General features: G+C 40.1%; 1 protein-coding gene across 6 annotated transcripts in view; it reads right to left on the bottom strand.

Moving 5' to 3' along the window:
- Positions 1-23,666, bottom strand: part of LOC146362952 (CUB and sushi domain-containing protein 3-like) — a 388,582-nt gene that overhangs the window by 17,023 nt on the left and 347,893 nt on the right. For 4 of the 6 annotated variants that reach the window (XM_084918660.1, XM_084918664.1, XM_084918663.1 and 1 more), the window contains 11 exons: positions 22,011-22,199; positions 20,876-21,061; positions 20,514-20,708; positions 19,523-19,696; positions 16,126-16,299; positions 8,899-9,084; positions 7,937-8,122; positions 7,454-7,627; positions 3,240-3,422; positions 2,890-3,066; positions 1,061-1,240 (listed from right to left, as the gene is read on the bottom strand). In XM_084918660.1, the coding sequence (XP_084774786.1) occupies positions 1,061-1,240; positions 2,890-3,066; positions 3,240-3,422; positions 7,454-7,627; positions 7,937-8,122; positions 8,899-9,084; positions 16,126-16,299; positions 19,523-19,696; positions 20,514-20,708; positions 20,876-21,061; positions 22,011-22,199 (2,004 nt within the window). The remainder of the gene's footprint in view (positions 1-1,060; positions 1,241-2,889; positions 3,067-3,239; positions 3,423-7,453; positions 7,628-7,936; positions 8,123-8,898; positions 9,085-16,125; positions 16,300-19,522; positions 19,697-20,513; positions 20,709-20,875; positions 21,062-22,010; positions 22,200-23,666) is intronic. The other 2 variants (XM_084918661.1, XM_084918659.1) reach the window with 1 other exon arrangement.

The raw sequence follows: 23,666 nt of genomic DNA on the forward strand, positions 1-23,666 counted from the left end.
ATAGCTTTGTTCATGAAACACTCTGTTTAAATCCCTATTCATCCAAGCCTGACCACAGGTCTATGGTACTATCAACAAATGATAAAACAGTCATACTGTTTAGAGCCTGGTGAGTGATTGTCTGATAACCACTGTTTGCTACACTGTAATCTGTATGTAAGTCTATTCTGTGACTGGTTGGCAAGTGGTTGCTGACAGTCACTAGCATGAAATTAGTATATGGTGCTGCACTGCAAACATCCCTGTTTCTGCTTTGCGTAAAACTTTTTACAGCTTCACTACCACTTGATGAGTGGAACTTATCTGAGTTTAACTACAGCTTGGTGGGTAAATAGCAAGTGTTTGCGAAAAAGGCATTGTCTTCTATAAAAACTACAAACCCTACAATTTGTTAGCAACCAAAGCAATTACAAGGAGTGATATCATCTTTGAAACATTTAGTAACCACTCACCATCCAGCGGGGGAATACAAGTTTTTCCTTATTGACTGCAGGTTGCCGGGCACCTACTGACCAGTCTCCAGGCCTGAGAAACTGAGGCCTTCAACAATATGACTGTTTTAACATTTGTTTGACAGTAAAATAGATCTAACAGTAAAGCACAACTTTTGCATCTGTCCACTGCTATTAAACAAACATTTGTCGTATAATGATGAACAAATATGTAGGATTTAAGTAAGAATAAAATAATAAAAACAACATAAAGATGTATTTAACTGCATCAGTGTGTTCACTCTAAGGATTATAGTTATATGCAGAGCACTGCAACTACCTACAACATTACTGCAAAGCACAAATAAAGGGACCACCAAACAATTTTTATATACTTTAGCCTTTATAGCAATGCCAATGCTAGCTAGCGAGCTAGCTTTATGTATTGATATTATTAGGTTCTGCATGTGTGTTTTTGTTTGCCAGAACAGAGCTAATAGGATGTTTAGTAATGGGAGTATCTGAAGTGGAACAGAGCAATTTAAAGGGTCTGTTTTGCTACTGTGTAATAGCACTATAAGTACTGTTTAAGGGTTGAACAGAGTTAAGAGTTTGAATGTATAATTTACCTGTACATAGTGGCATATTTCCATTCCAAGTCCCATTTTGGGTGCACATCCTCACAGGCGACCCATCCTCCTCCATTCTATATCCCGGTTGGCACTGGAATGAAACATTCTGACCAATGGTGAAGTCTTCTCCATAGCGAAGGCCATTAGCTGGCACGCCAGGGTCGCCACAGTTTATCACTATGGAGACGGACAAGTGGGGTTAGAGTGGACAACATGAGATAGAGATCAAAATTACTTTATAGGTCATACTATGGCACAAGGTAAATTTAATTTTGTTTCTATTCATTAATCTAGACTCTATCCATACAGGTAATTTAATAATAAAAAGTGAAAGAAAGAGGACACCAAAGGTGACAGATGTAATAAACTAACAGATAAAGAAAGAGGAAAGCTAAGTTAGGGCGCAAAGAAGGTGAAGTGTGAAAAATATTCAGGCCCTAAAGTACAGATCAGATTAAATCTAGATGAAAATATCAGAAAATGATGCCTCAGGAATCTTAGTTTTAAAACTGCTATATTAGAGTAGAGGGAAAACATTAAGTAATTATCTCCAATAAAGCTTCGTCTCTTGAAAATGGTGAGTTTGCAGTCGACAGCAAATTCCTGATCAGACTGTGTGATCTCATCACATTTCTGTGTGGGTTTCACTTCTCATGAATGAAACAACAGTGATATTAAAAATGGCCGAGGTTGTCCTGGGACTCTTTTAAGGAGCATTAGGATTCCCCAGACTGTACTTTTTAGACACTGTCCTTCATAGTCTAATAGGCAGTTTAAATGCTTCTAAACCCACCCCAGATAGTGTCATGCCTGTTAATAGATGTGGAGTAGTCTACTGTAAAAGCCATTTCCTTTAAATCAGGTATTCTTATATACTTTTTCAATCTGGGAACCGATATCTAAGAATTTATAGCATTTCTGATTTAAGCTTTTTTTTCATGCTACTGCATATCTGGATACTGGAAAGCATTAATATAATCTGGGAATTCTCTGTGATGTCCCATTATCAAGAAGTACTTTTGGACACAGTATATAGATATATGTTAGAGGCATTTTCTGTTAATACATTATTGTTTTTTTACTATTTTTTGAGTCATTTTTTTACATTTCAGCAAAATACTGTCTTTTGGCAAATTAACTCAGTGGCTTTTTGTTGAGTCTTCAACATTTTAGAGTAAAACAGTCAATTTCTTAGACGTTACTTACCACCGTTGGGTGGAACCACTTGACATAACTTTTTAAAGTAAACCTCCAAAGCATTTTTTGGAGTGCACAGTATTTAATTGAAATAAGACAAATTATTCAAATAAACTTAAAAAAACAACTTATCTGTTAAGTAAATTACACTTGCTCAACTATGACTTTGCTTATATCTCATATGGGAACAGAAGGTTACGTTTTATGGCTATTTACTCTTGGAGACTTTTCCCACAGATTCAATAAGCAAATTAACTCAAGTAAACGACGATCAAGGTTATATAAGTCACTCTGTTGTCTGCAGTAAAAATATAAAGATTTGAGGCTTATTTCTTTACTCCTATACTGTGGCATAATAATTTAAAAGAGGACATAAAACAGCGTCGCCTGTGCTTTCTAATCTCACACCCAGAATTTGGTGATATTTATTGGTTGCAAACTTTCATGGTATTACAAGAGATTTAATACACCAATTACATATATAGAGTGTAATTATTGCATACAGTTGAAAACTCTTCAAAGTCACCTCATGATTGCATGGACAAAATATTGAAAATACACCAACAAATGTACTAGACAGTACTTATATATGTATCAGCCTATTAGTCAAATCAAAGCAGATAACTTACTGGTACAGTTGGGCTGTGTGCCTGACCAGGTACCATTGGCCTGACACTGCCTGGTGGTGGGACCAGTGAGCAGATAGCCATCCATGCACGAGTAGATGACAGAGTGAGAAAATGTTGTTCCATCCAAACGAAATACTTTGCCATTACTGGGAGTGCCAGGGTTACCACACTGAACAGCTGCAGGACAGAGAAATGGAAAAGGAATAAGACAGAGAAAATCCTGTGGACCTCAGCAAGTGTCACCTCTAAGACAGTGGAAACACTGAAACACGTGTGGGTTCATAATAATTGAATAATTGACAAGATACCATTTCAGGATAGATTTAAATCAATTAGAAATATCCCCGTACGTTTACAAAAGGGTTGCGTGCCCGACCAGGTCCCGTTCGGGAAACACATCCTCTCTGAAGAACCTATAAGTTCATATCCCTCTGAGCAGGAAAAGTAGACCTTAGAACGGATCCTGAAATCTGTTTGTTCTCTTGAACCATGAGAGGGAATGCCAGGGTCACCACACGAACCAGTAGTGTCACCTACATGGAAACAAAAAAGGATACAGACTTAGGTCCCTCACAGGTTTCTTACTGGTTTTTAAGATGCTAATCCTTGAGTCAGTACACACTGTCTGTATAATGAGCTGTGTTTCAAAAATGACTCCAACTTATCAAAGCAAAGAAATGGAGAAATAAACAACTTTGGTTCATTATTTGTAGGGTGAGGAAAACAAAACTGCAAACCGGACAAAGGATTTTAAAAGGAATATCTAATGGCTGCTTCTAAATATCAACGGGGTGCATACAGATTGTGCATATGCATGTGTGTGCATGTGTGCTGATGAGTAAATAGGCAGCAGTGCATGTGTTTGTCTTTGTGAGTGTGTGTGAGAGATCCTAGCTCTGTCCTTCTAGAGCTGCCTGGTCAGCAAATTGTGTCTGACAAGCAGAGCACACTCCTGGGAACACACACTTTCACACACAAAAAAGCTCACATCATCACACAAATACCAAGGCCTGGACTAATATATTTCTGCTCAAACATTTCAGATCAGTACTGCCTATTTTGCTAACGGTCTAAAAATTGCACCGGATTATGTGTGAGTGTGAATAATATCATAACTTGATTCGTGTTTGTTAGATTTGGATTGCTAATTACGTTTTCAATTTATTGCCTCCATTCACATTTATTGTTGACAATTAATTCAAAGTGTACAAGTATCTGCGGCGTTTTTGTGTTTTTGACTCATACTTCTGAAAATAATAACCTCAATTTACATCGGCTTTGTTTGTATTATAGTACAAATATCTAGAGGCTTGCTGCTAAATTGAGCTTACACGTAGCAGAGACACAACATTTAATGATATAACATCTTTTGTAATGCCTTAGGATTTTAAACTCGGTTTCTCAGATGTAAATAAATAATATTCTACTCAATAAGTCTCTGTTATTTGCGTCAGAAACTTGAAAAAATAGCAGGTAAGAATGTAAAAACAGGAGGGAAAGAGCATATGTAGATGCTCTTACACATCTATATAAACTTACCCTACTAACCTGAACAAATGAAACCAAAAAAGATTTAAATAAAATTCATCTTTTTATAATCTTTAACCCTTTAAACTCTAACCTAATTTACCCTTTAAACCCGGGGTAGGCAACTCCAGGCCTCCTGCAGGTTTTAGATGTGTCCTTGATCCAACACATCTGATTTAAATGGCTAAATTACCTCCTCAACATGTCTTGAAGTTCTCCAGAGGCCTGGTAATGAACTAATCATTTGATTCAGGTATGTTGACACAGGGTGATATCTGAAACCTGCAGGACACCGGCCCTTGAGGTCTGGAGTTCCCCACCCCTGCTTTAAAGGGTTAAGAAGAGAATTTCCAGGTGGAGCCAAACAGTTGGAGGCTTCCATTTGGTAGCCTCAAGATCTCATCTCTGCTGTTGCAGATGTTGTGGTTCTCTTGGCTTCATCAGATGGTAGGTCACATTGGAGTGGTTTGCAGGTAAGTGTAAAGCAGCTGGAGAACTAGCACCTCGAAGTCTGAGACCATGGTTCACAGCTGGAAAAATGGTTGCTTGCACACTCAAGGTCTTGTTCACAAGTCAGGGAAGCAGGAGATTGAAACGGGCCACATGTGCAGTCATGTGGATGCTATACTGGTCAGTTGTGGTTTACCAGTCAATCTACATCCCCTCCCTGACCTATGGTACCAAGCTCTGGATAGTGACCAAAAGAATGAGACTGCGGATACAATTGGGCAAAAGAAGCGTTTAGATATAGGGTAAAAAGTTCAGTCGTTCTGGAGGGACTCGGAGTAGAGCTGCTATTCCTCCACATCAAAAAGTGTGGTTCGTTCATCTGACTAGGATTGCTGCTGGGCACCTCTTGGGTATGTCTGGGTATGCATCTCTGGGCATGTCCTACTGGGAGGAATGCTCAGGGTTAGACTCAGGACACGGTGGATAGATTATTACTCTTGGCTAGTTTGGGAATCCTAGGTGTTCCCCTGGAGGAGTTGCCTACGGAGAGGGAGGTCTGGTCCCCTGTGACCTGGCCCTGCATAACTGGCAGAAGCTGGATGGATGAATTGTTGGATGGATGGATGAAGGTACTTAGTTTTCCAGTAAGCACAGATTAAGGAATAGCTCAACATTTTGGAAAATGCATTTTTTTGCTTTGCACTCTTCTTTACAGCTTTCAGCTAATACCTTAGCATTAGGACTCCGGATACACAGGATAAACATTGGCCTGGCTCTGGCCAAATGTAATGAAATCCATCCAACGCCTTTAAAGAGGAATTAATACAGCATTTCATTTGTTCAATCTGAAAAAGGATTTAAGAGTAAAAGTGACTATTTGTGACCTACTGAAGTGGCACACTCAGTGTCCTGTGAAATCACACCTTTCTTTTACTTGAGGTTTTTGTTCGGATCAAGCAAACAGTAGAGGGCATATTCATAACTGAGTTTTTTAGGTTTTGGAGGTTAGAGGCTTGTTTAACCTTTGAAGGGAGAAAAGCTGTTTCACCAGCCTTCCCAGTTATAGCTTCATTTTTAATGGACAAACCTGTGAGTAGTTTAAAAAATCTCCTGTCGCTCTCAGCATGACAGGACGTAAGTGTAAAAATCCTAAGATGTTCAGGTATTGCTTAAAGGTTCTGCAGATGGTAGACAACTACAGTTTGGCTCAGTTATGAAACCCAAGCCATGTTCAATTATACAAATTCAGCCAACTCTGAACTGTTAATAAATAAATTCCAAACAGGCTGAAACTCTCCCTGGCATGCTGATTATTAGAATACCATAGGCTGTTTGAATACTTTTGTTAGAAACTGTGGCATAACAACTTGTTATTTTCAGCATGGCAAAAGCCAAGATCTTTCATTTCATAGGCCTAATAAATAAATATTCAAGATAAGTGGCAAGGTCGGCTTGTGAATTGAATTTGCAAATCTAAGATCTTTGAGAGCCAAGTCTCAAGTAGCGCTACGCTCACAGCCTGAAAATATCATTAAATATCACAAACAGCATCACTTCATATATGCGTTATCTCATCAGCTATCATCAGGCAGAATAACAGAACAAGCTGTGCTGCTGTTGGACTGAACTCTCATGTCTGCAGATCTTTGGTATGGACCTGCCAGGTGAAAACATGAATCACCGCTTCTTAAACTATTACCCTGCCTCACCCCCCAAGTCTCCCTGGGCAATTCCTGTAAATAACAATGTATTCTTAGTCAACTCGTCTGGAATGCATTTTCACTCAGTTTGTTATATAAGCGGCAGCTGGGAGCCTCTCAGTCTGGAGAGCCACAATCATGCCCCCAGCAGGCCAACTGAGTGTCACATAACTTAGATGGTTTGTTTATACATGAGGGACGGTAAGGAGGCTTTCTGTCTGGAGAGACGGTCTAGCCCTGTGAGTAGTGAGATATGCATATACAGCAAATACAGCAGGGACTGAAGGCTTGTGTAAAGCACTTTACAGAACAATGAGTGTTGCAGCTACACTCCACAACGTTGTAATAAAATCCACTCACTGTAGAAAAGGAAACACAGCTAATACTTGAGAAAATGCAAAACTACAAATAGGCTGAAATATTTCAGTATTTGAACATGTACTTTAAGAACCTACTTGCTTTACTACACTGTATTGATCATATCATAGAATCACTCATAAAAACAGGTTAAACATTTCTGAAACACAGTGAAACCGGCTCATGGTTAGTTGACCAGAAGAGAAATGCACATGGTTAAGAGTCCACGACTGAGGTGACTGTAAGTGTGGGGTAAAGTTAATCTCCGGAGCCCTTTTAACAGACAGATACTGAAATACTCTCTTTTCTAGTGCCAAGCCTTCCTTCCATATGTTCACCCATCCCTTCCATTATCCCTGACTGAAAGGTTCAGGAAAGTGTCTGCTGGATATAAAAGCATGAAGCTCTCCGCACTTCAGTCTGCATGTTTAGACGTTTCGATTTTCATCTACAACTGCTATCTATATATTCGTCTTTCTGATAGGGTGGACGTTAAAGTCTGTGTATTCAACAGAGGTTAAAATGGTTACCAGAGCAGAATGGCATGGGTGCACTCCACATCCCATTGAGCTGACAAGTCCGGGATGATTCTCCTTTCAGCTGTCTTCCGCCCAGACAAGAATACCGAACCGTTGAACCAAATGTAAACTTATCTCCGCTCAGCACACCGTTTGGGGGAGAGCCGGGATGACCACAGTCTACGACTAGAGAGCCACAGAGGAGAGAAATGAAGAAAACAATGGATGGCTCGTTTTGACTCAGCAAAGCTCTGTGAGAGGAGGTGCAGCTACTTCTGTCAAGAACTAAGGACAGATTAAAAATATATGCAAGGATTAAGGATTAAAAAGCTGACATGACACTGCTTGCTAGGCTTTAAGGGAATCTTAAGAGTAACATATAAAAAGCAACAAAATGAAAAAAAAAATGCAAGAATCATTTCAATAAATTCCAAACCCAGTCTTGCTAAAATACAGTCTTTCCAAAGATTGTGAGGAAGAGAGAACGATACTAACCTATGCATTCAGGTAGCGGTTTGTCCCATTGTCCAGTAGGTTGACAGGTCAGTACAGGTGATCCAAACAGGTAATACCCAGGATTGCAGTCATAGAAAACCACTGTGCCAAAGGTAAAGTTGCCATGCTCTATTTTGCTCTGCCGGATTGAGTTGGCTGGGATACCTGGATCAGAGCAGTTGACCACTATACACAGGGACACACGCAGAGACACACAAGCACAAACAGACACAGAGACAGAAAAGCATGTGTTATTTGGCATGAACCAGAGAGGGCAATCTCTCTTCCCCCTCTTCATTTTCCCTATTTGGAAAGCGGTTTTGCAGAGTAGTATAAGGCAGACCAAGGAGGACATGGTGAAGAAGGAACAAAATATCAGACGTGGAGTTTAGGAGGGTTAATGCAGTAGATGCTAAGGGATGAGAGGGTGGTCAGGCAGGTTTGTCTGTAATGGATCCAGAACTCAAGCAGGGTTATGGCTTGTTATCAATGTGCTGCATTTTAATTTTACCCAATTCATTGGCACTTCATTCTATAAACTGGGCAGAAGGCCGGTAGCTTGTGTACAAACTCGTGTGAGTGAAGCAATTTGAGTTGCTCTGACTGTTATTTGGACAATCAGGGTATGAGATTTATGGCTTACTGAAAAAAAGTTTTTATTCTTGAGACTGGAGCCATGAACAGGTTAGACATATGTTGAGCTCTAAATCTACCTCGAAACTTCATCGAAATTAAGGGAAAAAAGATGTCTTTTTATCAAGAAATTCAAGTTTTCTGTTACGATGGTAATAATAGAGCAGATTAAGCTGAACAAAGTTAGAGGTAGAGTTGAGGTGGATACAAATGATGGGGGTAAATGAGGATGGTTGCTACTGGAGAAGGCACTAACTGTAAATAAAGAAAGAGACTAAGGTGGTATTAAAGGTTGGGGATAAATAAGGTTAGGGGTGAATACACTTAACTTTTCTCCCCACCTTTACACGTTGGGGGTGGGTGGCTCCATTGGCGGTTAGCCTGGCACTGAGCACGTGCAGGCCCCTCCATTTCATAACCCCGATTACAAACAAAGCTGACCACATCGTTGAGATTGAAGCCGTTTCCCACCGTGCGGCCATATATGGGGCTTCCTGGATGGCCGCAGCTGATCGCTAAGGGAAAAAGTGTAAGACAAGAACACATTTATTTGCACGCAGATTTGTTTCCACAGAGTGACACCATTCTGTTGTTTTTCATGTTGATGTGTAATCCCATGATAGGTTTTTTTTCAATGAGATAATTAAATCCTTAAAAAAAAACATGCTGAGATCTATGATTTGGTGTTATTTACTAAAATAGTTGAAATATTTAGTTTGTAGCAAGCAATTATTGAACAGAAGTAGTCAGTGCATTTGCTTGGGACTGTCTTCACTCTTGATAAGCCACATTTAGCGTACTTACAGCTGTGCCAGTAACACCGATGACTGTTTTGTTAATTTTTCATCTTGTTAATTGAGTCATTGTATGCTATGAGAAAAGAAGGAGGCCGAGGACTAGTTAGTGTCAGAGCCACTGTCCACAATGAGATGACGGACATCAGCAAGATTGCCACAACCGACTGTATGCTTAGTGAATAGCTCCAGCAGCAGAAACCCAAGAAAGAGGAGGAAGGAGAAGAACCATCATGGAAGGACAGGCCCTGCACAGTATGTACCACAGGCAGATAGAGGAAGTGGTTGACATCTAGAAATTACACCAGTTTAGACAAAGCTGAACTGAAAGACAGCACAGAGGCACTAATCATGGCAGCACAGGAACATGCTGTAAGTTCAAGATCCATTGAGGCTGGGGTCTACCACACCAGGTAAGACCCCAGGTGCAGGCTGTGTAAAGACGCCCCTGAGACAATCTTGCACATAACAGCAGGGTGCAAGATGCTAGCAGGCAGGGCATACATGGAACACCAGAACCAAGCAGCCGGCATAGTTTATAGCAACATCTGTGCTGAGTATGGCCTGGAAGTCCTTAAGTCAAAATGGGAGATGCCCCCCTAGGGTGACTGAGCTAATTTCCTGTGGGGCTTCCAGATACAGCCAGATAAACTGGTGATGGCTAACCAACCAGACTTTGTAGTGATAGAAAGGCAGAGGAAGACGGCCGTAATGACAGACGTAGTGATACTGAATGACAGCAACATCAGTAAGAAGGAACACCAAAAGCTGGAGAAGTACCAAAGGCTCAGAGAAGAGCTCGAGAAGATGTGGAGAGTGAAGGTACCAGTGTCCCAGTGGTAATCGGAGCACTAGGTGCAGTGACTCCCAATCCCAATCCTGGGCCATTTGACCTCAGTACATCACATGATAGGGTGGGGCTAGGTTTCACAATGGGTTCACCCGAAACCTTGGCTGATTATGACCCACACCCGTTTTCACACCTTGGCTCGTGTGATTAAGTAGAGGATCAATAGGGAGAGTCCATGACTCTTGGGGACACTCCCATAGGGCTTAAAATATGGGACTCTCCACCAATTGCTCTTAGAACTGAAAAAGCTTCTCGGATGAGAGATGAAAAGTCTTCAAGGAAACTTAAAGAAGTCTAGATGGTTTTCTTTCCAAGCTCCTTAGACTTTCTTAGGCAAACTTTCATCACTTTTTCAGAATGAGATCATTGCCCTTCTGAAAATTGAAGCTGTTGCTAACAGACTCTTTTCAGATGATACTGGGTGGTGGATCAAAATTTGACGGTGTTTTTCATTGTTCATAATTACATCAGTTTTGACAAGTTCTCAAACATCACTGAATAAAATACAGCCCCAAACCATGATATAGCCTCAACCATGGTTTACAGATAGCCGTAGATACTGCTGTAATTTTCCTGACCTACTCCATAAATACTGATGACGATTTAAACAAAAGTTTAAAATTTCTTTCTTCACCTTTTAACAAACAGCTACCCCACCCCCACCCCCACCCCACCTGCCCAAAATCACCAACTGTCATCCAGAAATCATCAGAAATAATGACAGGACTGAAAATGAGAAACTGAAAAAGAGAAAGTTTGAAAGACTTTCACAAAGCCCGGAGCACTTTTGCTCTAGACCACTTTAAAAAGCTGAAAGAAACTCTGGCGCCTAGGAGACATGAGGAGTGGCTCAAGACCTCTGCACTTGTAGCTTATACAATACATCCCAATTGTAGCTTACCCACTAATGTCATTCACATACATAACTTTATACTGCAAAACCATTTCGTACCACTTGTGTGTCATTCTCTTACTAAATTGCAAAAATCCAATCATGTAAAATGTACTTTTAGACATCAAAGCTACAGAAAGATATAATCTAAACCAGACATGAAGATCAGAAGCTTTGTATTTCTGGCTCAAAAACCACATCAAGTGCAGATTTGGGCCAAATATGTATGCCTTTCCTACAGTCATTCATAAATATTTATGAAAATGTCAGATGACTGAGAAGGCAAAGCTGGGATCCTAATTTAGGGTCATTATTTTGGAGATATTAGGTCTCAAAATCTTCTGTGTCAGAACTGAGTGTGCACTGTTTGCAATCGTGCATCATAATTGTTCTTCTTTTTTCATCCACTGAGCCTTCTTGGCGTTCATGTGATGTTTGCGTAAACAGGCACTTTAGTGTTACTGCCAGTCACTCTCTTATCTACCTCGCAAACTACAAACCTTTAAATTATTTGGAGAGGAGAGGAGTCTAACCAATGTAAAAGAAAAGGAGTTGGTGGTAAAACATGGTAAAGGAGAAAGTCAGGGAACAGAGAGTAAGAGGACACTAAAGGATGAGAAGACAACAGGGAGAAAGAACAGCTAAGGTGAGGAGAGGAGAGCAGAGCAGAAATAATGAAGACAAGAGTAGACGAGAGAGGCAGGAGGCAAAGCACTTGATCAGGAAGAATCAGAAGTTTGTTTGCATGCCTAAGATACAAATTTATCTGACACCATCAGCATGCCCTGCAGCTACACACACACACACACACACACACCATAGTCTCATTACCATTCTGTTTTTGTGTCTCTAAACAAGAGCCTCTCATCTCCATAATTACAGTATAATTTGGCTGTAAAATGATTTCCCTCAATAACTCCTGCATGAATAACCTCAATAAAAACAGCATAGCACTCCGAGATATGCAGAATGATACAGACACTATCTGGACCACATAGACACAGATGAACGCAAAGAAAAGCATATAATAAAGGCCCTATTTTGTACATTGTTTGTTGTTTTATGAGTAATAATGAAAAACAAATGCTCCGTCTACTCTCGAATCATCAACACTGTGACACCACCTCTGTTTTGTAAAGACTGTCTTAATTTAGGGAACAAATGGGCTGCCTCTTTCAGGAAAAGGTGCCCTTAATTGGCTTCATCATCACCACCTCAAATGTGCCCTGTGTGATGCCTAAAAACATTCACTATGCTCATAGCAAGTAACCAATTTTAGATTTTCACAGTAGCCTGGGCAAGTTAGGCCACTCTGTTTCATCCTTAAACCCAACTACTTATCTCATTCAAGGCATACTAGCATTTTTAACCCTCTGGCCCCATAAGATTTCTGGTGAGAAGCCACAGTTACTCAAGTCTACTCTGTGAATACTTCAAATGAGGATAGCTCTCAAACAATATTTATGTACTGGCTGTAGTAAAAATAAAAATAAAAAAAAGTCCCAAATATCTATATTTCTTTTTAAAATTTGATCTTACTGACAAAAACTAGATTGGCTTATCCACACTACTACTGGAGACGTTGGTGGTGCATTCATACACAGTGTTAGACGTAATGCCACTGCTGGTCATGATTACTGAAATATTCATTTTGCTTTTACACCATCTTTAACTCAAACATGCATCTACTGTCTGGAACTACAGTACAGTTTCTTAAGCTGACAAATATACTGCTCAGATAAATTAAAAGAACACTTAGAAAACACATCAAATCTCAATGGGAAAAAAATAATGCTGGATATCTATACTGATATAGACTGGGTAATATCTGGGGGGAAAAGGATGCCACCTTGTTTGAAAGAAATGAAAATTATCAACCTACAAAGGGCTGAATTTAAAGACACCCCAGAAATTAAAGTCAAAAAATGATGTGAAGTTCATTAAAGCACCTACACTACAAACCCAGTGGTTTGTATGGGGCCCAAATGCTTGAAGGCTTGCCCGACAATGTTGGGCCTCCTAATGAGATGATGGAAGGTGTCCTGGGGGATCTCCCTCGACATCAGCAGCGGGGCACCACTGAGCTCCTGGACAGTCTGAGGTACAACCTGGCACCTTCGGATGGACTGAAACATAATGTCCCAGAGATGTTGTGTTGAATTTAAGTAAGGCAAACATCCTCCAGGAACTGTCCACATAGTTCAAGAGGACATGCATTGTCGTGCACCAGGAGGAACCTGAGACGCACTCCAACAGCACAGTGGGTCTGAGGATTTCATCCCGACACTTATACCCGATACCTGGCAGTCAGGAAAGATAAAGGTCTGTGCATCCTTTCATAGACATGCCTCCCCATAACTGACCCACAACCAAATAGCATAAATGTTCTCGAGGGCTTCTCCAGACCCTTTCATGTCTGTCATATATGCTCAGGGTGAACCTGCTCTCATCTGTGAAAAGCACAGCGTGCCCGGGGTAACTGCCAACTGGGCTCCATGGTGCCGGGCCTTGAGCACAGGGCCCTCTAGAGGACATCGTTCTCTCAGACCACCCTCATGAAGTCTGTTTCTGACTGTTTGGTCAGCGACATCCACACCATTGGTCTGCTAGAGGTCATTTTGTAGCTCTGGCAGTGCTCATCCTGTTCCTCCTTGCACAAAGGAGCAGATACTGCTCCCACTGGGGACCACAAACCTTCTGGCAATGGCAAGTAATAATGTGCCATCCTCGAGGAGCTGGATTACCTGTCTGGCTTCTGTAGGGTCCAGGTATTGCCTTATGTTAGTAGTCTTCACACTGACCCTATCCAAATGCTAAACTGGTGATAAAACAGTCAGGAAAAAAAGGTGGGAAAAATATCAGTGGCCTCCACCTTTAAAACTATTCCTGTTTTGGGGGTTGTCTCATTGTTAACAAGCCCCCCTGCTACTTAACTGACCAGATCAATATCCCTGAAGTTTTACTGACTTCATGCTATATGCTGATTAAAAAATGCTCCTTTTATCTTTTTTTAGGATCTGAAGCTTTATAGAAAAAGACTCCCTCTGATAGTTAGGACAAAAGTGAGTTTAATCCTGTGCATAATGTTCTTCTTCATCTTTCCCACTGAACAAAACCTACAGTTGTTTTCAGCATTAAGGCTTCACTCTTAACTCTATTCGTCTTCCGCTGTCAATTATGGGCAGGAACCCTGCCTTGATGTATAACTTTTCATTTTCAGATCTCAGTCACAAAGTCCAAAAAGTGAATCTTCTTCTTTCTCTTGACTTTTTCTACTTAGCACTTATCAGTGACTCATGAATCACTAATCATTCAAGACCCCCAGAACATTTCTTTTATATTCTTTGCCTAAAAAAAGACCTGAACTTTAGATTTTTTGAGACTATTGCATGATGTGAATACACTACTGGAATTTTTATAACAACATAACAGTTTTTATTTAAATATTCACTGAACCATGAAGGATATGTTTGGAGCTGTTTTTTAAACGATGAACTATATCAGATCTAGACCCCCCAACCTCCTTTGATATTTACAATTGACTGAGTCTTGCTCGTTCAGCTTTTGTCAGTAGTGATAGCCATATCGCTACGTTTCTGCTCTGCTGCTTTAAGGGCAAATTTAAAGAGCTTAAATTTCAGGTAACTGTGTTTCATCTGAAAACAAAGAAAAAGATCTCAAACTATATTTCAAAAAAGGAAAAGTCTGATTCGACCAAATTCCACTTACTTAAAATTTGAATGATTTACTTGGTGATCTGGATTTCGCCGTATTGGGATTGCTCCCACATCATCACAACTAATGTTAACTAATACTTCAGATCCTTAACTGCAACTCTTCAGCTTCCCTTTTATGCTGTCATAAGTTTGCAGCTCAGAAGAATAACACTGAAAAACTATGATGATGAGATACGTTTGCCTTCAGTGCTTTCTGAAAAGATTTTAAACAGATGGAGAATGTTGTTCATTTTGGGTGTTTTTAACCAGGAGTACTGACATTACCCCCAAACAGTAAAGTGTATGTAAGTAAGTTTATGTTTCATAGCTAATTCTTATAAGATCTGTATGACAAAAATCCAAAATTGGGCCGTCTGAGTATAAAATTCCACATGGTGATCCGGCTGTTAGCACTGTTGCCTCACAACAAGAGAGTCCTGAGTCTGAATACACCATGTGGTCAGGGTCTTTCTGTGTGGAAATGCATGTTCTCCCAATGTCTGCGTAGGTACAAGCAGTGGGGTTAAGATAGGTGTGAATATGAGTGCAAATGGTTGTCTGGACTGGAAACCTCTCCAGGGTACAGTAGGTACAATTATAATAATGAAAATGAGATCATCATGATATAAAATTATGTCATCAGTAGTTTTTACTTTCACATGGGACACATCCCCATAAAAATCCTGTGTTTGCTTCCCTTTTGGACTACCTTGCTTGACTTCTTAAAAACCAGTCTTTTCCAGTCAGTTTCACAGAATCGCTAAGGTATGACATCAAAATCCGTCAGTTGCACTGATGACCCAAGAGAAATATCAATCATAATCTAGAAACAGATAGATCATTCATCACATTTACTAAGACAATTTGCATGTTTTGCTTTGGCGTTCTACTGCAACACCTTACAAATGTTGTCTCACATAGAAGATCTTCATTTGTCAAACATGAGGCCTTTTTCACTGGTATGCCTCCAAAGTGATTTCTAAGATGTATGATATTGATTCTTCAACTCCACAGGCAAGCAAAACATCCAAAATTTAAATGAACTGCTGAGCTCTTTATCAAACCCTTCCTCCAAATTGCCTCTATTTGACTTCATTTTTTTTTGTTATCTGTAGTAGCAAACAGCCAAATTCGTCATAATTTTCCTGATCATGCCTCGGTGCTAGAAAAAAAGGTTTTTATAAGGAGTTAAAGTAATAACCACGGTAACCACTATAGACGTTAGTGGTTACCTTGGTGTATGTGTGACAAATACGTGTCAGAATCTTTTTCAGAGGTGAGCGTGAGCTCGTGTGTTTTCTTACGTATGCAGATGGGTAGCTGTCCAGACCACTGGTTGTCTTGGAGACAGATACGGACTGATGAGCCTATTAGTCGGAACCCAGGGAGACACTGATAAACGACCGTATCACGGTAACCAAAGTTTTCCCCGATAACCTGGCCGTTCACAATGCCTTCTGGGATTCCACAGTGACCAGCTGCAAGAGAGAGATTGTGGGAGGGGTCAGACTGCACACACTAAAACAACTTCATTCATTTGCACTTTTAGTATCTAAAATTTGATTCCTGGTTGTCAACGTTTCAACAAATGTGTCTTTTGTCTTTTATTGCATTGTATTTACTTATTGTTGTTGTGAGCAGGTGCTATAGTGGGTGGCTGTTCGGCAGATATTCAGATAGTTAAAAATTTAATATACCCGTTTTATTTCATCCATAAAATGTCTCTTGGGGTTATATAACAGCTTGGCTTAAGGGCTTGCAAACCGAATCAGTTTCATTGTGTGATTCTAAGCAAACACAGCAAATTGGATCAGTTTCTGCGCTATGATCAAGGCTCAGCTGCTCTGTTCCCACTTCAGCATTTTCACAACTGTATTACTGCCCTTTCTAACACTTTCAGTGTTCAAATGAAGGCATCTTTGTGCTTTTAAACAATCAAACTTGGTAAAAACTTAACAAGCGGCGTGTGGGGCCCTCTTTTCTCCTTGATCAGATTCATTCACAGAGGTCTGATTGATGCACGGAGCTACCCCAAAATGCTTTAAAAGGCGTTTCACAAAGTTAAAAGAGAATGTGTATTTTCTGCTCTCAGGGATTTTGAATTGAGTATTGATTTTGTTCTTTACAGTAGATAAAACCTGCACCGTGTCCCTGGTGTCAGCAAATGCCAACGATTTAAACACAGCCAGGGAAGTGGAACAGAGGAGAAATGAACGGGCTGCCTGATAATAACTTGCCATTTCAAATTCTGTTTGAGGTGTAGATTACAGAGGTTAAAGGGCACTATTCAAGCGGGTTACACGTTTTACTTTCCTGACTATGTTGCTGAAAACTGTGTGTTGACAAATAGGAAATCAGTTTAAATTTACAAACAAAATTACAAAGTTAGAGCAGACAGAAATCATTTAATTTCAAGTAATGTATCACACAACAACACACCTAAAAAAGAAAGCAGCTTAAATGTGGGGTTATTTGGTGTGCGGGGGATTATGGGAAGGAAATAAAGTTCACATTTTTTGCTTTTTAGCCTTAACTACTAAAAATGGCATAAATAACTACAGTTGTGCATTTTTAATTTGCAAAATATGCACAGTGAAGGCAAATCAAGGCTAATAAGAAAAGTCATTGAAGGAAAATGCTGTTTATAGCACTTTTCAGGACTTGGTTTATTTATTTCTTGACAGAATCATGCCTCCTCATCAGTTTAGGTTAAGTTTCATTGAACCATTCCTTTATAAATTACATCTCATATCCCCCCTCAGCCTGTGAAGTATTCTGGGAAGCGCTGCCTCTACTGAGGTTTCACGAAGAAGTGACAACATCGTGTGGTAACATCTGTTACCTCTGGCTGGCACGCTGACAGAAGAAAGCTGCGGGGTTGGCTTTTTTTCTCTGGATTATATAAAAAGAGAAAATTCAAAATGAATTTATAGTGAGTGCACAGCAGCAGCTTGCTCCTGATAGTTTTGCCTGTGTGGTGGACCAGGTCAGAGAGAAGCAGCTGTGCAGCCACACATGAGGAGGAAGGCACATACCTATAGTCGATACCTGCTCTCATTAGATTGACTTGAAAAATCACATCTTTGCAGCTCCGTCTCTACTGGAGGTGCTTCATTGTGTGTGTGAGTATGTAGTGTATTCTGTAAGCCCAAGGCTGAATATTGGTGTCTAGATATACAGGGTGGGCCATTTATATGGATACACCGTAATAACATGGGAATGGTTGGTGATATTAAAGTCCTGTTTGTGGCACATTAGTATATGTGAGGGGGCAAACTCCTCAAGATGGGTGGTGACCATGGTGGCCATTTAGAAGTCGGCCATCTTGGATACAACTTTTGTTTTTCCAATAGGAAGAGGGCCATGTGACACATCAAACTTATTGGTAATGTCACAAGAAAAACAATGGTGTGCTTGGCTTCAACGTAACTTTATTCTTTCATGAGTTATTTACAAGTTTCTCTTTGTTCACAGCCATTGACATGTCGAAGAGGTTAACACGTGAGGAGCGGATCGAAATCGTGTTGATATCTGGTGAACGCAGTAACCGGGTCATTGCAGCAGATTTCAATGCAAGACACCCTACGAGACCACCCATCTCTCATGCTACAGTCAGCAAACTGCTTGCTAAGTTTCGTGAAACTGGTTCAGTGTTGGATTTGCCAAAATGTGGACGCAAGAAAACTGTCACTAATGAAGAAACATCAGTGGCTGTCCTAGCTTCATTCAGCAAGAGCCCACAGCGTAGCACTCGCCACATGTCACTGGAGAGTGGCATTAGTCGAACATCCCTTCGGCGGATATTAGCTACTCACAAATGGCACCCTTACAAACTCCAGCTACTGCAGCATCTCAACGAGGATGACCCAGATCGGCGCACAGAATTTGCAGAATGGGCAAAACAAAAATTGGAACAGGACCCTCAGTTCACGCAGAAGATTTTGTTCAGTGATGAGGCAAACTTTTATGTGAATGGTGAAGTTAACAAACAAAACCACCGCTATTGGTCTGACACTAACCCACATTGGATGGATCCCTCCAAGACTGTTGGAACAACAAAAGTGATGGTTTGGTGTGGTATATGGGGTACAACGATAGTGGGTCCATTCTTCATCCATGGAAACCTCAAGGCCACTGGATATTTGAAATTGCTACATGATGATGTGTTTCCCTCTTTATGCACTGAAGCTGGCACGTTCCCTGAGTTTTTGTGCAGCACCTGAAACTACGGATACTGGATGCCTGTGCTGGCATTTCTCCTGCGGTGTTGCTATCAGTGTGTGAAGAGTGGGAGAAGAGGGTTGCATTGACAATCCAACACAATGGGCAGCACATTGAACACATTTTATAAGTGGTCAGAAACTTGTAAATAACTCATGAAAGAATAAAGTTGCGTTGAAACCAAGCACACCATTGTTTTTCTTGTGACATTACCAATAAGTTTGATGTGTCACATGGCCCTCTTCCTATTGGAAAAACAAAAGTTGTATCCAAAATGGCCGACTTCTAAATGGCCACCATGGTCACCACCCATCTGGAGGAGTTTGCCCCCTCACATATGCTAATGTGCCACAAACAGGACTTTAATATCACCAACCATTCCCATGTTATTACGGTGTATTCATATAAATGGCCCACCCTGTACTATAATTTATATTATAGTATATCTTTCAGCACACTCCTGGAGCTGTTGGTACATACCTAAACATCGTGTTTCAGTTCCACTCCAAAGCCCAGATGACAGGCACTCTCTGACAGCTGACCCCACCAGCATGAAGCCAGCATCGCAGGTAAAAATGGCTGTAGCACCGAATGTTGTCTGAGTACCAATCTTCTTTCCATTGGGCGGGGATGGCAGCTCACCGCAGGAGATAACTGAAACACACGGTCAGGCACAAGCAATTTAAAAGCAGTTGTGCACCAGTTTAGCACCAAGTTAATTTGTGTAGCTGCTAGAGCTCATTGGCTTCAGTGAGAAATGCTACCAATGCTGGCAAGCTGTTTATCAGGTAAATTTGGTGCCAATAGTGTTTTTCTCTCTTCTTTTTTTTTTTCCTTTTCGTCCTCACACATCGAAAGGCCTGGCAAGGAAAATAATAGCAAATCTCAGAATGTCACAGAATTCTTTAAAGGAAAATGACATTGACTCAAAATGTCACAGAATCCCCACAGAAGAAATAATAGATCATAGTCAGTTTAGAAATGTCACTGTGACTCTTCTGAGTTAGATAACAAATTCAAAGCATACAAGTTTTCTTTGTAAATAACCGTCGTCACATTAGTAGAAATAAGACATTAAAATATATTTTAAATCCATTTAAACTTTGTAAAACAGCTCTGTTCTTGGCAGAAATTTTGAACAAAATCGTCAAAACAAGCTGCAAAAGTGTCACTCGAGTTTTGGCCTTTACTAACTTTCTATCACAAAGCTAGCTGCTGTTGTCATAGTTTCCACTTTAAACTTACAAAATGACATGTATTTGTATGTTACATTAACTCCCTGATCTATTTTTGCTTGCTTTACCTCAGTCTGTTATCCAGACTGTTCACAAAGGCGGTGCTTTTAGGCTGCCAATATAGACTAAAGTACTGGGTTCATACAGCTTCTTGTTTGAATTCAGGTGTTTTCAGACCCATTGCTACAGGTCAGTTTGTGAAATTTCTTCCCTCCTTGATTATCCTTGCAGCTTACCCTGACAGTGCGGCCTTTCATTCCTCCAGCTCCAAACTCCATTGGATAAGCACTCGATGTGGGCGGGGCCTAGCCTGTAGTATCCCGGATCACAGGTGAACACAATACGTGTCTTGTATTCGTAGTGTGACCCATTGACAATCCTCCAGCGGCCATGCTCTAGAGAGAACGACCCGATGCTGGGACATACTACCACTGCAGAGTCAGACAGTGTGAAGAGAAAAATAAACCATCATGAAATCTGAATGAAGAACACAGTTTTTCTGTCGGTTTGCTATATTCATATATGCTTACATTTGCGATGCTACTCAGATTTGGCATTCATTTTGTTGAAATTCTGCCGGTACGTGGGTGTTACTAACCAGAACATCGCGGCATCTTGTTGTGGTTGCTCCATGTTCCATCAGGCTGACAGATGGCTGACGTCAGTTCTTTACTGGAGAGTCTGTACCCATCGTTACAAAAATAGGAAACTCTTGTTCCAACGGAGTAGTCAGATGTTAAAACGCCGCCGTTTATAGGAGCCTTGGGTACCCCGCATGAGACAGCTAAGGGAGGATGGATGCACACTTGTAAGATGACAACAAGCACACAGGCACAGAAAAACTCAAATGCACAGTTATGCCTGTCATATAGGCAGGTTTGATGTGTACCTTTGAAATGTTTATGGGAAATCAAAAAACAGCAAATGTTTTGTATATCTGTAAATCAGCTCCAAGATGTACTTTTATTAAGTTATTAAAGTAAAAATAAAAAATAATAATCTATTTAATTTTCACCAAACATCCATCTTGCAGAACTTTCCATATCATGGCTTTAAATACACCGTTTTGTAGAGCACTGTGACATTACTCAGATTCCACAATATGCTTCATTTGACTCTCTATTGATGGCAGCTTCGAGCTGTGCCTTCCAATTATTGTTTGAAGCATGATGATATTGTCTACAATATCACTGGAAACAAAGATGGCACCAATTTTTAGATATGGTTTAGTAAATGCTGAGAATACAAACAAAAACGAGAGAAAAAGAAAGTAAAAAAAAATATGATTAGCTGCAATTACAAGTTGTCTTCTACATGTATAGCTTATAGATGTAGAAGACAACTTTTTAAAAACATCTTTAAAAGGTTTCCTTTTTTATTAAATTAAAATGAAAAAAACACTGCTATTATATTTACTTGGTCAGTCTATCAATCTCTAAATAACAACAAATTAAAGGGTTTGTGATTTTGTGTTGAGATGTGACACCTAATCTAAGCTATATCTGTTTATCCATGTCCATACAAAATTGGAAACTGTGCAAGTGCAATAGCTGTGTTTCAGTGTAATATGGGTATGGATCAGAGTCAAAACAAATAGTTTATTTCAGGATTTTTGCATTATTTTTGTGTATCCATTTCAAAAATGGAATTTACTAATGCTTTTATTCCAGATACTAAATTCTTCAGCACAGTTGTATCATTTCTGCGCACTTTCCTCACAGAGACAAACACACCTTGGCACGCAGGTACAGGAGAATCCCACGCATGGTAGCCAAGTGATGTGCGGCGGCAGGTTGCTGTGGCGTTGCCTATGAGACGGTATCCACGGTCGCAAGCCCACCTCACCACGCTGTTAACGTGACCGCCGCTCTGTGAGGAGATGGAGCCGTGGAGCGGGGAGTCTGGGGTGGAGCAGTACAGAGCTGCAGTGGAAAAAAGCACATTTGAAAAACAAGGATATGAAATTGCTACAGACCGGGAGGGTTACTGTCATCAACAAAGAAACCTGCACAATAAACACAAAGGAGGTAAAGCTCATTTCAGTAGATAGTGCTGCACTATATCTGCATGCAGGTATGCACCATTATAAAGGTTAGCAGTAATAATAGATTCACTAGCAGAGATTCTCACATGTCTGCTATTATGAAATTACAAAGGTTGAGATAATTTCCTGAAACTTGTATTAATGTGAGTCACTACTTATTTATAATACAACAGGATGTCGAGCAAAAGAAGACTAATGGACTTTGATTTTTCCAAAATGATCATGTACAAGACGTGCTTTGTGATTTGAAGAGCTCGATGCTTTTCCTCAATGAGCCATGAATTAGAGAAAGGAGTCTAATTAAAGATATTGATGGTCATGTTCATAACAGGTCTCATACCTTTCCAGGTGATCTTAAAAGAAAGTTTTTCACCCAATTAGGAGCCATGTGACAACTATATGAATGTCAATTATAATTACACATAGTCCCTCTTGGCAGAGCCCTCTCACTGAACAACCAGCGAGTGGAGTTACAACGGACATGAGACATTACTGGACACACCGCCCGCAAAGTCATTGATCGCTATAGGTAGCTTTATTAAATATTCTCAATAAAGGGAAACATTAATCCTTTACGACAGACAATAATGGCATCTGGAGGGACTCGTGCTGCAACTGCCAAAAACCTGTCAAGTTTAAGTGGACCTATTAGGCTCATTTCCACCTCCACTTTCAGTAAGTATCTTTACATGATTCACACATCTTTATATATATATATATATATATATATATATATATATATATATATATACACTATTCTTGGTCTTATTATATCAATATTACCCAGACCTTGGTCCACAGTGCATGGTCTGTAATTCTCCAAACTGGGCAAGAACCCCACAACAACATCTTAACTTGTCTTATGTATTAGTGATATTTTTGTTTGTCCTTCTAGTATGCTACTGCCCCAGTATCTGTGTGGTTGGGTTTTGAACCAAAATAGTCTGAGACCACTTAAGAGTTGTGAGGGTTTTTTGTTCCCCCCTTTTTTCTTGGGGTAGAATCAGTGCCAGGGAAGTTTTGTACAGTTTTGTACAGTGATTTCTAAGTAAGCATGTCTGACACAGTTTATTTCTAAAACCACCGAAAGTTTAATCAGCATATAGCAAAGCAGCCAGTTGACAATATCTCATCAGATGGTTCTTCCCCTGTACTAGTTTTAAGATTGATAGCATTAAACTGCTGATTTTAATCTCACATGGACGTTTTTTATAATGACAATAATATGTTGAGAAAATTTTACTTTACTACCTGACAAGAGGACTAAATTTTCTCATTGTAATTAAAATTTCATCACATTATGTTTTCTCAAAGAAGAAAGTACACTCACCGTCATGCACTGGCT

The sequence above is a fragment of the Perissodus microlepis genome, chromosome 22, assembly GCF_051167445.1.
Source record: "Perissodus microlepis isolate ML-2025 ecotype Zambia chromosome 22, ASM5116744v1, whole genome shotgun sequence".
In the NCBI taxonomy this organism is placed as follows: domain Eukaryota; kingdom Metazoa; phylum Chordata; class Actinopteri; order Cichliformes; family Cichlidae; genus Perissodus; species Perissodus microlepis.